Genomic DNA, 16,457 nt, shown 5'->3' with positions numbered 1-16,457 from the left:
GAGTAGAAAACTAGAATAAATAATGTAATAAAGACAAGAAAGTACCACTAGTTGAAGAATATCTAGCTTCCCACATTTGCCTAATTTGAGCCAATAAACACATGAACAAAGAAGAGAGTGGGAGCAGGAGCAGGAGCAGGAAGCAGACTATCACAAAATGTAAGTAAGTTTTATCAAAGTCTATACCTAACAATTGTTTAGATGAAATTTCTTAAAGGAAAAATAATTGTCACAAGAATGATATAATCATTTACTATGGATAGAGGAGTAACTTAAAAATAGGAAACAAAGAAAAGACATAAAAATAGTATTTTTTGAAAGTAATTGCAAGGAGTAGAAAGTGGCAAATAAATGCTCGGGAACTTTTAACATACAGCCAGGAAAAGAATACAGGGAAACTTCAATGTTTGAAGATTATCCTAAGCTTCAACAATTCTTACTGCTGCTCACCTAAACTAACTCATGCAATATAGCCCTCATCTCTTATATAACTAACTGTACTTTGCCTATTTATCTTTCATGTGTGCTCTCTTGCCATTGTTTATAAGCTTCTTGAGGACTGGAAATTAGATTTCTCATTTTTAAAAAAAAGATTTCTCATTTTAATATTATCTCTTTCCTGTTTTCAATAGCCTGTCCTCTTGCTTTGCTTGTATAATGTAACATAAAAGACACTTTTACTAATAATTTTTAAAACTGCACTGAGTAGACTGCATGAATTATTTAAATTGCCAGAAAAGTGGTAGACAAACTGATTTAAGCAAAGATAAAACAACCTATTTAAGAAAAAAAATCATGAAAGTATAAGAGGTGACCTTTTGTGATGAAAATCCTCTTGTGTCCAGTATTATTTAAATCGTATTTTCTTTTTACATTAGCAAAAGGTGAATTCTCTTAAACCTTTGATAAGTTGGCAAGGTGGATTTTTAAAATAAGCTATGATCTGATTAACAGACCATAAAAGAAATTTAAAACACAATGTCTGCTAAGAAGAGATTAGACACACATGTGCATGCATGTGGACAGATACTAGTATATATAAATAACTTAAAAGCAAACTGCGGAATAAGCTAGAGGTAGAATTATAATAATCAAATATGGGAGCTGAATCTCTAATTATTCAGTAGAGAGATAAAAAGGGAAAAAAGATTTAATAGAATTGAACTGCTTGGAGTGCTCCAACTTTAGATGGATTTTTTTAATTTTTACTGTAACTCAGAAAGGAGTTTACCAAAGAATTGGGGTAAAAAAATTATTTAAATGGTTCTGGGAAGAAACAGGTAAATCTATGAACCAGACTTAGTTGCATCCTAAAGATGGAAGTCTCATGTGCTATTGTAGACAAAAAGACCAATGAAGTGTCTATTAAAATACGGCAGCTACAAAACTACAACACGTATATATCTGGATTACTGGGTGCAACTTTGATCACAAGACAGGTATGTAATGGCTGAAATGAAAAACCAGTTTTTGGAGCAGGGTTGTACCCTACTGGATACTTAACCGTTCAATCCTTATGATGAATAAAAATAACCTACCCTTACTTCTCTGAAGAAAGGGGTAAACCTTTCTTCTTCATAGTTAGAACCTAATATAACTGCACCTTCAAAATCTTTTAGTGACCCTGTTTTTAAATTATTAGTAATATACAAACAGCATTTTGGTGATTTAATGACTTCCCTTTGTTTTATTAAAATTTATTTTGAAATAATTTTAGACTAACATAAAAGTTGCAAAACAGTACAGAGTTCCCATGTACCCCTTACACCATTCTTCCCTCAAAAACAATACCTGACACAACTGTAATACAGTTATCAAAACTGGGAAATTGACAGTAGTACAATACTTAATTTGAATTTCAGCAGTTTTTACATGCATTCACTTGTCTGTGTATAGTTTTATGAAATTTTATTGTGTCACTACCACTACAATCAGGATATAGAACTGTTCCAAAATTGCAAAGAAATTCCTTCAACTACCTTGTTATAGCCACACTCTTGCCCCAACTCTAACCTCTGAGAACCACTGATCTGTCTCTATCACAAGAATTGTGTTACATCAATAATGTTATATAAATGAAATCCTATAGTATGTAAAATTTTGAAATTGGCTTTTTTCACTTGCCATAATGTCCTTGAAATCCATCCAAGTTATTATATTTATCAATTGTTTTTCCTCTTTATTGCTGAGTAGTAGTTCACTATGTGAATGTAGTTTGTTATCCATTCACTCATTGAATTTGAGTTGATTCTATTTTGGGCCTTTTTTACAAATAAAGCTGTTATGAACTTTCATGTACAAGTATCATTCTCACCAGCAATGTATGAGAAATCCTGTTGCTCTGCATCCTCAGCAGCACTTGGTATTGTCAGTAGTTTTAATTTTAGCCATTTTAATAAGCATGTAGTAGTTTCTCATGGTAGTTTTTAAATGCCTTTCCTTAATGTCTAATGATTTGGTACATCTTTTCATATGCTTATTTACCATCCACATACCCTCTTTGATGACATGTCCATTCAAGAATTTTACCCATTTTCTAATTTTCTTATTATTGAGAATTCAAAGAAGCAAAACGAACTCATAGAAAGATTAGATTTGTTACCAGAGGCAGAGAGTGGGAGGAGGGAGAATTGGATGAAAGTGGTCAAAACATACAAACTTCCAGTTATAAGATAAGTAAGTACTCGGGATGTAATGTACAGCATGATAAACATTGCTGTAAGTTATACACGAAAGCTGTTAAGAGAGCAAATCCTAAGAGTTCTCATCACAAGGAAAAATTTTTTGTCTAATTCTTTAATTTTGTATCTATATGAGGTGGTGGATGTTTATAAAACTTACTGTGATAACCATTTCATGACGTATGTAAATCAAATCATTATGCTGTACACCTTAAATATATACAGTGCTGTATGTCAATTATATCGCAATAAAACTGAAAGAAAAAAATTTTAAAGAAACAAAATCTTTTCTATCAAGTCTTTTCTAGTTACCATCTTACCTTTCTTCTTAACCAAATAGAACTGATTATTCCCTCATTTGAACAAAATACTATTAAGATTTTATCAAAGCACTTTAATTGTGATGATAAAAGTTTATAAAGTTTTTATTTACTGCTTCTCTCCTCCTATTCTATTACAAATCTTTGGTGGGGAGAGGAGAATGGTGAGTTATTTATCTTTACATTTCTAGTGCCAAGTATGTGTCTAGCCATACTAGAGGATGGATCTCAAAGTTTTTTGAGTAAGTGACAAGAAGAATCATACTTGCATTAATTAAATTCATCACTCCAAGTCCTTCTATTAAGATAAAAGAAGATATTGGTATTATATCTTTACTTACTCCTGTTCTCAAAAGAGTGATGTCATCTGAAAATGAGCCCCAAATTTCAGCCAAATAATTTATTCTGTTCAAAAAGACATTTTCAAGGTTTTTAAAAAACTACTATTCAAACTAGCCTCAATTTGTCTTAAAACAGATGCTAACCTAATTCTTCACACAAGCAATCCTCAATCATTTCTCCCATGATATGCAACAGATGTCATTTACACATGAGATGCCCTCCAATGGGCATTCTTGTTACCTAATTATATCTCCACCTCCTACTCCTCAAATCAGAGTATTTCAGGATAAAACTCAGTGAGAATATTATTATAACTCTGAATTCACTCTCACTTGCTTTTAAAAAACTTAAATAAATGTAAACATATTTTAAAATTATTTCCAAAATCACTATTATTTCAACTACCATTGTAGGAAATTTCTCAAATTCATTATGACATACTAGATAGGAACTGCTATTCTTTATTACTGAAACATGCTTTCAAGCCTCCTTCTAAGGAGCAGTGGTAATATTTAATACTAGACAAAAAACTTCACTCGTTTCTTCTTTTTCTCGGTGGATTACATGAAGATATTCTCCTCACCCAAGGTAAAACAAAAACAAAACCCACATATGCACTCAATCGTTACGTACTGCTGCTGTAGCTATTTATCATTAAGGCCAACTGGACAGTCATAAACGGGATCAACATCTCTACTATTTTACAGGTTCAACAAGGTCATGAAACTTTAAGACTGTACACTACTCAGCCAAATGCTATGCTATTTCATAAACATAGATCAACACATATTGTTCTTAAACCACAAAGCATTCTAGTCCTGGAAACAATTTTCTGGTGATTTTAATCACTCTTACTTACCAATATACATGTCCCAACAATGAAAGAGTAAAGCAAGCTGAATCACCAAACTCAGTAACAATATCATCATGGCTTTTCTGCTTATTAAACACTCCACCAGATAAGATCTGTTCCCCTTCTGCAAGCCTTTAAAACACAAATTTAACACAACACTGTAAATCAACTATATTTCAATTAAAAGAAAATAAAAAAATAAAAACTCCACAAATGTACATATTAAAAAAAAGTCAATATAAGAAGCACTGTATGTAAAGACATTCTTCATTATCAGTGTATCTCTTACTATGGAGATAAAGTAAAAAGTTCATGGTACCTTTAGAATAACAATAAACATGTTTTCAGAATCATTTGGGAAATTGGAAATTTATGATTTTAAAATTCCAGTATTACCTTTAAAACGGAACCAGTAAAATTTAGTCAGCATGTACAAATCTAGTCTGAGCAACATACACATTACTCATGTCAAAAGAAATGGAAAACCATTATACTGGGGGGAAAAAATGCATGGTTTTTCATTAATAGACGTGGTGGTCCTTCTTAGTTCTATAATTCCTTGAAATAGGATTTGCAAGCAAATTAAACAAGACTAACATTTTAATTAAAACTTGCATACTTAACGGCCTTAGTTATTTTTAGGTTTACAATTGAAATTTGAATAGCACTTCATCTTTTTTTGTCAATCATGTTTTCTTGATACAGAAAATAACAAATGTTCCCCAAAGGAAAAAAAAAATGTCTGATTTCACTATATATTTTTAACATGTGAGAGTCTATAATGGTTTGTGTTTTAAAAAGTTTTTTTCCAAATCACCATGTAGAAAACATTACATCCCTAGTACTTACTTATCTTATAACTGGAAGTTTTTATGTTTTGACCACTTTCATCCAATTCTGCCTCCTCCCACCCTCTGCCTCTGGTAATAACAAATCTAATCTTTCTATGAGTTTATATAGTATATCCTAAACATAAAAGGTGCTATCCAAAGTTCTTTTACTATCAATAGGACTTTTAAAAAATTATAAATATTTATAAATGGGATAAAAATGTCCAATGTAAGAACTGGCTTTAAGAAATTAAATAAGTAGATAATTTAACATTAGAATCTTCGGAGTAGAAATAATTCAATAACAAATGTCTCAGAAATTTTATAGATACTTTAGCTAGCTTTAATTCAAAAGTCCACCATTAGACACTGGACAAATAAAATAGTTATTTATCAGACTATGAAGACTTTATGAAGCTTATTTGTATCCTCTCACTGTAAACTTACAAACTAAAATATAGACACAGACTTTTACAATTATCTGTTTAGTCACTTAACCATTATTTCATCTTTTCCATCTCTCACAGCACACAAAAGTTTGACAGAACATAAATACCTCAATCTCTAGCTGCCTCCAGATTCAGAATAGGGACAGCTGACTTGGTTTAATTGTAATGTGCAAAAGAAGTACTCTCCTGAATCTGCCCCTCTTGTTTCAAAGGAGCAATGGTTCCCAAAAATGATCTTGACAGGCAAATAATTACACAACTATCTAGACACAAGCGAGCATTAATCTCAGGTGAACTGGTAAGTAGGTTTTTAGGCTTATTCCAATTTGTCTAACAATGAAAATAAAGGAAAAGAAGTAACACTTGGGATCATTTTAGAAAATGACAGGAATTAGTTATAAATTAGGTTTTTCCAGAGTTAAATTCTATTACTGTAACAATGAAATCTCTCTATAACAAAAATAGTAATGCCCATAGGCAACAGTGTAAACATTTCAAAAGTTACTGAAATAGACAAATCTCTACTACCAAAAGAGGGGAGAAAGGGCATCAATCAGAGTTTATTAATCCATCAAAAGAATTTTATCCAGAATTCTACAGTGTAAATAGAACAAAATTAGACAGAAAAGATTTAGAAACTTACTTGCTGAGATCAACACAACACTTTGCAAGCAGGTATTTACATTGTGGTGTAGTACAGCTGTGTCCTTTCAAGAGTCTATATGCTTTATATGCCTTTCCTGAGCGGTAATAACAGGTTGCCAGTAGAAACAAGGCTTCTTCTGAGTGTACTAAGAACACACACGGAAAAAAAAATTGGCTATTATTTAGTATGCTGAGTGATAATTTGTTTATCTGGCAATAAACAAGTTTAGCAACAAAAAAAAGAATCAGGTATGTTATTTAATATAAAAATTTATTAACTCAAATTTGAATTAAAGAGAAATACTTCACTGATAGAAAAGTTAGTTCCCCAGGTCCTGATTACCTTCTTCCTACAAGGAACCAAGGAAATAATGAAGACAATCATGGTAAATCCATGATTTCTGTAAATCCTTAAAGGTTTCTGTAAATCCTTAAGCAAAGCAAACACATGCACACATCTACCTCTAAATAGACTACCAGTAAAACACCTCGTTTTAATTTTTTCAGGAAGGCCTGTATCACTATGAACTTCCCTCAGACATCAAGTAACTTGCCCAAGGTATACTAGTGCATATTTAAGTGACACAGTTAAGGTTTGTAATGAGGCTGTAGACTCAAAATCCATGCTCTAAGCAGCAGAATAGATGCTAATAAAAAAAAACCTGGGAAAAAATACCTAAAGATTGGAACGTGATTACATAGACCATAGTGTAAAACCTGAAGTAACTCTATACAGTTATTGAAAGTAGCATATAAGGGAGCTACAGAGATACTGGGTAAAATTTTTATGAACAAGTGTCAATCATAACCATAAAACAAAAGTGATACCCATGATCTTGTTACAGTCAAGAAGTGGCATAATTCCATATATTTTATTATTTAATGGAGCTATAGAAATGAATAGATTACAAACCTTCTGCATACAGTCGTTCTGCGAGGAAAACTGCATCTCTGTAAGCATAGTGGTTTAGTGCTTGCCATATAGCAGCCTGCAAGTGGAAGAAAAAGAACATAAATATACATATAGAGTTTCAAGGTAACTCTTAGCACAGAGCCTTGCATATAATACTTAAATCAACATGCCTAATTTAACAAATAAAACCTCAATGCCCACAGTGCAAACTCCATAATGTGTAGATATGGCTCTTCACAGTATACACCCTAACATATCTGAATTTATTCCCTCAACTCTGCATGGACTTTTAGACTTCTGTGTCTTTGTACTTCCTTTTCCTTCACTGGGGAACATGGGCTCCTTCACCTACCTCCCCTGATAATTTACTCATCCCTCAAGACCCAGCTTAAATAATATCTATGTCATAAAGCTTTCTGAACTAGAGGGCTCTAGTACTCATTCATTCAATATTTACTGAGTGCCTGCTATGTGCCTACAAGTTGTAATGTAATCCATCCTGTCCCAGAATTATCTTCCTCAAACATAAACATTATCACTGCTGAACAGAAGACAACAGTGAGAGGCCTGGGTTCAAATCTATGTTCCATGACTTCCCAGTCTGTGTCTTGGGCAAATAACTTAAGGTCTCTTAAGTCTTAGTCTCTTCATTTAAAACATAAGACTCCAGTAAAGTACAAAATGGTTCCTAGCACACACCTAACAATTAGTAAGTTTTAGTTGCTGCTATCATCATTATCATCATTATGTCTTCTTCCCTGATCAAAACTCTCTAATGATTCCTCTTGGATAGCCCCAGAAAGCTTACAAAATAAATCTACAGAATAAAGCACAAAATCCTTAGTAAACCATTTAAATCCTATCAGGCTTTAACCACCCCTTTTCAGCTCTGTTTTCACATTTCACTGGTTGCTTAGTCTAGAACCAGAAAAAGCCTCCTCTGGTTCCTAAACATCCACTATATTTTCATACTTCAGAGTCTTTCCCTCTATTTGGGCTGCCCTTTGTCTTTAACTTCTATCTCCTGAAATTTTAGCCATCCTTTTTTCAAAATTCACCTTACACGTTCCTCTTCCTTTCCTGAAACCTTCACTGATCTATCCCATGGAATATAAATTAATCCATCCTATGAGGTTCTACACAATTTTGATTATACTTTTTTATTTCAGGCTGTTTATTAGATTTGGTTATATTATTTGGTTAACTAGATTGCAACTTCTTGCAGACAAAAGCCAGATTCTATTTTGCTCTATAATTCCCTGGTTATCCCACTTAACGAGTTTTTCCCTGGTTATCCTAGATAACAGCCTTGAAACATAGTGAATGCTCAATAAACCGTTGAATGAGAATTTGTTTTGGAACTCTGAATCTATTTTCCATTTATTAACCTATAAACTTTTAGTAACCCAATCTGGAGATAAAATATAAGATATTCCTACTATAATTAACTTCACTAACATGATTAAAACATTAATGTTGACAATACAACATTAATACAACATTAAGTTTCTTCCTTGATACAATAAGCAAAACATTAAAAAGTAAAGGAACTAAGAATCTGGTAAGGTGATAAGAGTCAATCTGACCAAGGGGTTGGAATACATCAGGTTTTTTGGGCAATAAAATCTCTTACTGGTGTGATCTATAAATACCTAGAAGACATCCAGATTTTTCTGATTAATAACAACCTAGGTCATTTTGTATACTTCCCTCCACAGTACTTAGATCATTTGCCTTATCACCGTATCCACTCTGCCTACCACCTTTAAAACACATCATTCATCCACTCAGCAAACATTTATTGTGCATCTACTTCATTTGCTATATGATTCTGATTTCAGTAAAAAAACCAAATAATATAAAAAACTTAACCAACTTGAGAAAATCAAGTTCTTCAGGTGGCCTGTACAAAGCTTTAACATTTTGAATTTTCACGTCTCTGGTGACAATTAGAAATTATGAATAAATCAGGTCTTATTCTATAGGCACCCATTTGGTCACTGTCATTGTATTCACTGTGCTTTTCTTTTCTTATCAAACAGCTGGGGAGCTGAACCTTAGAACAAAATATGTGGTACTGGCAAGAAGTGAATATAATAACAGCAGGTTTTAAATATACTACAGAATCTAACTGCGGTCTAACCTACATTTCTTGTATACTACAACATAGCAGAGAGATAGATAAAAGGTAATGTAATATACTATGAGTGTTTTCCTCAGAGAATTTCAACATTTGGACAGCATAACTCAAAAAAAGTCATTCAGAAAATAATAGCTAAAGGGTATTCAAATCTAATTTGACTCAATTACTTCTTGAATGCTTAATATGATCTCCATACCCTAATCCATGGCAGATAAAGAGGGTCTTCTGACAGTTACTAATCAAGATGACCAAGTCAATTAGTTCTAGTCATCTGTAAAATAAGGATAAAAACACCTCTGAGATAAGCCTGGCACAGTGCGTGGCTAAATTCTAAACTCCCAAAAGAACTGATCTGGCTTTCTGGTGTTCTACCAGACCATGTATGACCTGGGGTTCTGGAACTATGCCTAATATAGGCATCTTTCCAAATGATACTCATTTAAACTAAGCAACTACAGTAAAAATAAATGGAAGAAATTGAATAAACATTTACTTTCAAATGCAGATCATTTTTTCCCCAGATTACTTTAATAGTGTCTTCTTTGGCCTCCCTATGATCAATTCTCTCCTTATGAGCTTTTCACAAATCATATCTGATCATATTACCCCTTTGCCTAAAATCCGTCAATGCCTCCTCATTGTCCTTACCAATAAAAATGAAAGTCACCAAACAAGGCAGTGTGGCATAGACGGTGCCTACCTCTTCAGTTCATCCTGTATCATGTTCTCTCATGCTTTCTGGGCTAGCACAACGACCTTCTTTCAGCTCTTCAAACCTGCCACGTTATCCTCCTGACACAAGTCCTTTAAACATACAGTTCATTTTGCCTGGCACACTCCTTTCCTTCAAACTATGCAAATTCCAGTTATTCTTTGAACTTCTTTCCCAGGGAAGGCTTTTCTAGGACACCCAGATGAGGTTAGGCATCCTACACACTAGAATAACACCAAGTACCTTTCCTTTGTAATACTTCTCATGTAATTTTACATTTATTTAGGAGAGTATGTGAGTAACGTCTTCCTCACTATAATTAATATAAATTCCAGAAAGGTAGGGACTACATCTGTTTTTGCTATTATACTCCCAGTATGTATTTATTACATACTTTCTAATGTGCTTAACTAATACATGTTGAATGAGTGAACAAATGACTTTTGACTTCTGGCAGTCCTCCCACTGTTAGCATTTTATATATTAGTCTTCTTAGCCTTAAGTTTTTCTGTATTCTTACATATCCAATGGTTTTTAAAGATCTCTGGAAATCTCTATTGAAAGAAACTCTGTAGTACAAAGAAGAATTATTTTGTAACGCAAATAATTATCACCTAATTACTCTTTTATAAAACACAGAGATTTCCTACGAACCTACTGAAAGAGCATGGTGAGAAGAAAGAATACACCTAGGATTTGATGTTGGAGACCTATGTCCAAATCTGTATGTCAGCATTTTCAGCGGTGTGACTTTGGGGGAATTACTGAACTCTTCTCAGCTTCAATTTCCTCATCTGAAAAATGGAACTCATTTCTTGGACTTGTGTGGATTAAATGAAGTGATACATATATGGTGCTCCTAATATACCGACTGGCACACATTAGGCAATTAAAACCTTTTCCTTTTCCAGCTCTTAATATAAATAATTTAATAAATATAATTCAGTTTCTATTATATAATACCTTCCATCGTATCGGCCACGATTGTTTATTTTGTAACATATAAGCCACAAAAGACACAATGATTCACCAGCTACCTTAGTACTACTGATCACCGGGAAAATTTGGCACATATATACTATCGCCATAAAGTCCTAGAATTTTGAGTTTCTTTGGCTTTTTGAAATGAAAGAGAAAAAAAAGTATCATATTCAAGCATTCTGTTTCTGATTTTAAACTAAATTTTGCTCAGAAAAACATCATCCTTTATCACCACTTCTTAAAGAAGGTCAGAAAAGGATAGTGAAGGCAGCCAGCAAAAACTCCCATATATTCCAGAAGAAAACTTGCCACTTAGAGAACCCCATAACAGCTTCCACCACCAATCTGCTCAAGTACATCTAAGTTCCTGAGTGATGGTATCTCTTTTGGGGAACGGAGTGGGGAATGGACTACTCTCTAAGGCATTACAAATTGGTAGTTGATGACGGGCAGGGCTAAGATTAGCTCCCTGGTTTTTCATCTACTGCCCAACTACTGATGAAAACCTGCCCCCGAAAGAGTATCACTTGGTGCATCACTTCAGGAGTTCTACAAATTAAAGCCAGATGGATGAAATACTGCTAAAGGTTATGAAGTCAAACAGAGCAACACTACCACCCAACCAAAAAAAAGTTTAAAAGAGAAATCTCATTGATTAAATTAATGGGTTGGTGCTAGGCTGCATTAATTTAAAATATAATTAAGTCAACACCATAGAAATTAAATGGCAAAGTTCATTCCTTGCTTATTCTTCTTAAACATGAAATATTGTTTTAAACATAAACAAACCTCTGTACGTTGCACAATTAATTCAGATTTAAATGTAACCACATAGATTGTTTTGTGTCATTTCTGTTTTTGTCAAAAAAGAAAAGAGCTGCCTTCTTTTAGACTATAAAAGAAATGTATAGTAAAAGCTTTGGACAGTATAAGAAGGTACGAGGGAAAAAAAATCACTGTGGAATTTTCCTATTACATATTACAATATAATTTCTAAAACTCTAATTTAGTTCAGGTCTACATCAGTGGTTGCCAATCTCAGCAATTTTGCCCCTCAAAGGACATTTAGTAATATATGGGGGGCATTTTTGGTTGTCACAAATGGAGGGGGTATTTAGTAGGAAGAGGCCAGGGAATGCTGCAAAACCACTCTACAATACACAGGACAACGCCCCCCACAACAAAGAATTTCGCTTGTTCAAAACATCAATAGTGACCAGATTGAGAAACCTGGTGTATATTACCATATAATTGGATTATTCCACTAACCTGTATGCCTCCATAACTCTTGTTTTGTCCTTTTTTCCCAGTGGTGCCAGATTAATTTTTCCAAAGCAGTGCTTTCATTACATAATTTTCCTGTTCAAAAACCTATAATGGCTATTTATTACCAACATATTAAATCTAAACTCCTCAGCTGGAAAGTTAAGTCACCTGCAACCTGATTCTACCTGGCTAGCAAAACCTTATCTCCTGCTCTCAACTCCCATTCTAGCCAAGGCTAGAATTTTACAGTTTTCTTGTTCCTAAACACCATTCTCAACTTTGAACTTTTGCTCATGCCATTCCATGTCAAGAGTATTATCTCTTCTCTACCAATTCAAATCCTTTGTACCTTCTAAAGCTTTAAGTTCTACTCCTTCAAGAAACATTTCCCATTTTTCCAGTCAACAAGGATCTCTTTCCTGAATTTATTATCTGTGCAATCAAATACATGCTGACTTGTAACACTATCCAGTTCATCCTGTTAAGCATACTTATCTACTCAACAAGACTAGACCCCTCAAAAGATTAGAGGTTATGTATCCACATTTCTACTGGTTGGTTTCACATATTTGTAAACAACTCAATTTGTTTACAACAGAATTCTTAATTGTCCTCCTACAAATTTATCTCCCCTCAAAGAATTCTCCATTTATTAAATGGCACCACCCAAAATGAAATCCAGACAGTCGTTCCTGATCTTCCCACATCCATAAGTTTCCATGTCTCATTGGTTCCACCTCCAAAACAGCTCTTGAATTTATCTACTCTTTCCTACTACACTGTTAACATTTTTTTCTAGGTTACCTTCACCTTAACACTGCTTTTACTTTTGATGCCTCCCTTCTCCCTGACCTTTCACATACAGTAGCCAAAGAGATCTTAAAATCTACATCAGATCATGTCAACTCTCTGCTAAAAATTCTTCAATGATTCCCCATTACACTTAGAATGAAAACTGAACTCCTTGTGATGGCCTTCCATTACTATGCAACTCCAGCCACAGACCTTTCAGTTCTTCCAATGCCAAGTTTTGCTATATCTTAGGGACTTCGCACATTCTGTTTTCTCTGCTTTTAACGCTCTTCAAATTACTGTTTCCTTCTCAACCTTCAGAACTTGACTTCAGTGTTATTTGCTCAAAAAGAACTTTCCTGACATCCTTTTTAGAGAGGGCTTTAGAATGTCTTTTATATGTACTTGGCACATAGCAGGTGCAGAAGTCTTTGCAATTTGATTTTTTCATTGAGGCTGCTTCTGAACTTAATGCTATTTTTCAGTACCTTCTTTGATAGTCCAATTGCAAACCTGACACCTACTTACATCAGGACCCTCCTATTAGGTCTCTCTCTTAACACCCTATTTATTATCCCCTTCTTATCACAGTTTATAATTATTAATTTGTGATTATTTGTCTCATGCTTTCTCTCTATATAGATCATAAGCACAAGTGCTATATCAGGACTAGTCTGTAAAGGAATTATTATATATTTGTAATGACTTTCTCTCAGTTTAGGCACTATGTAGCACTGTCTTCAAGATACTATATTGTACCTAAATATAAGGTAAGCTATTTTCCAAAAGAAAATTTCATAAACAAATGTGTTTCAGCTAACTTGAATATATAAACTTTTTGAATAAAGATCAAATAGTCAAATACCTATTGACTTATAAATTTAGTTACATACATTTTTTAAGTCATAAAATATACTTAGGAATTTCATTTTTTTCTACTCTCATTGAATAGAACAACTTTATTAAAGTCTTTTTTTTTTTGTCATCTAACACAATTTTCCTGAATACACCACTTTCAATTCTAAGTTATTTGAAATTGGCACCCTTGAATCCACGTTAGATGCTTTCCCTGTACATCTTATCCCAAGTCAAAAGTATTCCTTCACTAATGATCTCTAAAATGATATTATATATGTAAAGCACCCACTTACAATACTGCTTATTAAGGTGATATTTACAAGGCTTGTTTACAACTTCATCCAACACTTCTAACTGTGAAGTCCTACCCCCAGGCATAATTGACAAATCTATATAAAATGTCTTTTTTAAATATCAATTTCATCAAGTGAATTTTATAAACATCCAAATTAGCACTGATTGAAATCATTTAGGCTACTGTGTCTTCCCTAGTTATATTAAAAATAAAATAATTGACAGAATGCCTGCCTCATAATGAGAGATTTTTGTAAAGACTCAAATATAAAGTCACACTTTTCTATGACAGATAATTTGTGGGAGCCACTTAGACTGAGGCTTACAAGGTATATCAAACTGGCTATTCCATGTTAAAACTTTAAAAAAGAAAAAGCAAAAAACAGCTTCTCATCTTTCCTTTTAACTTCTTCCTAAGCCTATTAATACCTCGAACCGTGAGACAGCCCTAGAAAGGAAACACCTTTCCAACTTACTCGCCAAAGTTGCTTGTTCCTCCTACTGTTCCAGATCCCTTCTTGAAGGGTTTCTTCTTATACTATAAATTACAACCAAACTTCTCATCCTAAAACTTCTTACCACTCTCCCCAAATCTAATAAACAAAGGCAGTGTGGGGAAAAAAAAGACAAAGTTGACTTTTAAGCCTTAAAAATACCTAAATTCATTACTGCTAAGAGTACTTTAAGGAAAACGAGGAAACCAAGGAATAGGCTATATATTTCTTTTCTTCTTCATGCTTTTATATAAGTTAAAATTGTTACTAAATAGTAGTTATAGGCTAGCAACAAAACTAGTTTATCATTTTAGAGGTCTTTTGGGGCCAGAGAAGGCAAATGTATCATTATTAAGACAAAATTACAAAAATATAAAACAAATTAAACAACTTGAGTGATCTGCTTATCCATTTAAGAAGGTACAGATAGCAACTTCCAATTTCATGTTAGGTCTCAAAAAAAAAAAAAAATTGAAAGGGACTTTACCAGTAAGAGGAATTTGGATGGAAAAAATAGCTTTGAAAGCACCAGTATAATGTACAAACAGGTAAATTTCCTAAGAGAGCTATATGTAAAGAGCTGGAGAAGAGGCCAACTAGGAAAAACTAGTATTTCATCCTCTGAAGAAGAATCAAGGAAATATGGAAGGAGTGATGTATTAAAATATTTGATTTTAACTATTTGGTATCACAGGCCTATTAAGGGCATATGAAATAATTTCTAAAATCGGTTTGCTTTGTAACTTCAAAATAAATAAGTCCATGACTCAATGACAGCAGGTGATGGAGGTCAACTCTTCTAATCAAGTTAAAGATCATAAGGTGGGTTCAAAGTCTCCCAGACCTGGTCCATCCCCAATGGACAAAAGATTCAGTTTCTTCAGATGGCAGGGGGAAAATGACTTGGCACTGCATCACACAGTTAAAATCCAATAGAGTTTCTTCCATGCCAACAGAGCTCTGTGCGTCAAAGCATATCTTGGTGAGGTATGGATGGAAAAAACATTATTTGTCTTTCATTTCCTGAACGCCTTATAAACATGCACAATAAAACACTCTTGATCCCCATCACAGGTCATGGAAAAAACCCAGTTTGCCGTTTCTACCCCCTCCCCTTGTATAGGTGCTTGCACCTCAGCCCTAGGCCTCTGGAGTTGTCTTCGCAGATCATTGTCCAGGGGGAAATTTATTGAACGAGAAAAGCAACGTGGGCTAGAAAGTCTGTTATCAAAACATAAATTAGTATTATAAAAGACCGACCCTACCCTCCTCCACCCTCTCACATAAAACAAAAACAAAACCAACACTCTCCCCGCAAACTTATCCCACCACTAGGAAGATCGCACAAGCTCTGATCAGATGTGCTTTCCAATCATCCTTCAGGCAAGAGAACACCTGGAGCGAGTTTTCGGCCCCTCATCCCTCATCCCGGCCGGGGCCAGGCCCCCGGACTGACAGGAGGGGCTTGCCGGACGCTGGCTCGGAGGGAAGGGGGTTATTATCGCCCAGCCCCGCTCACACGAGTGGCAGAAGTAACGTAGGACCAGACGTAACAGGGCTTCGGTTGCGGGCAAGGCCTTGGAACTGACGAGAAGACAGGCAGGAGCCGGCGTGACGGGAGGCGGGAGAAGCAGCCGGGCCTAGGCCGCACCAGGCCGCGGAGTGGCCACAGGCTGCTTTAGCGAGCCAAGCCCCAGGGAAGGGAGTTAGCATTACCTGGACGGGTTCCTGCAGCACCGTCATCCTTGAGGCTCAGGCCCACTTTCTGCAGTGCCTCAGGCCCCCCCCGTAGCGGCTCCGGCCCGGCCAGCCCCGGCTCATTTAAACTCACCAGCGACCGTTACCGGGGGATGGGGGAGGCCGAGGGGTTGCCGAGAACCTCCG

At 34.8% G+C, this 16,457-nt stretch overlaps 1 protein-coding gene across 7 annotated transcripts in view; it reads right to left on the bottom strand.

Annotated features, from left to right (window-relative positions):
* The window catches only part of CDC27 (cell division cycle 27), a 48,405-nt gene extending 31,964 nt beyond the window's left edge, over positions 1-16,441 (bottom strand). For 4 of the 7 annotated variants that reach the window (XM_010981728.3, XM_031468820.2, XM_010981729.3 and 1 more), the window contains exons 1-4: positions 16,290-16,441; positions 7,034-7,109; positions 6,119-6,266; positions 4,203-4,328 (exon numbers count right to left, since the gene is read on the bottom strand). In XM_010981728.3, coding sequence (XP_010980030.1) covers positions 4,203-4,328; positions 6,119-6,266; positions 7,034-7,109; positions 16,290-16,316 — 377 coding nt within the window. In that variant the 5' untranslated portion in view covers positions 16,317-16,441. Of the gene's footprint in view, positions 1-4,202; positions 4,329-6,118; positions 6,267-6,429; positions 6,471-7,033; positions 7,110-16,289 lie in introns of all 7 variants that reach the window. The other 3 variants (XM_064495698.1, XM_064495699.1, XM_064495700.1) reach the window with 2 other exon arrangements.
* Positions 16,442-16,457: the final 16 nt, after the last annotated feature.

This window comes from Camelus dromedarius, chromosome 16 (assembly GCF_036321535.1).
Source record: "Camelus dromedarius isolate mCamDro1 chromosome 16, mCamDro1.pat, whole genome shotgun sequence".
NCBI lineage: Eukaryota > Metazoa > Chordata > Mammalia > Artiodactyla > Camelidae > Camelus > Camelus dromedarius.
This window is presented reverse-complemented; position numbering and strand designations above follow the sequence as displayed.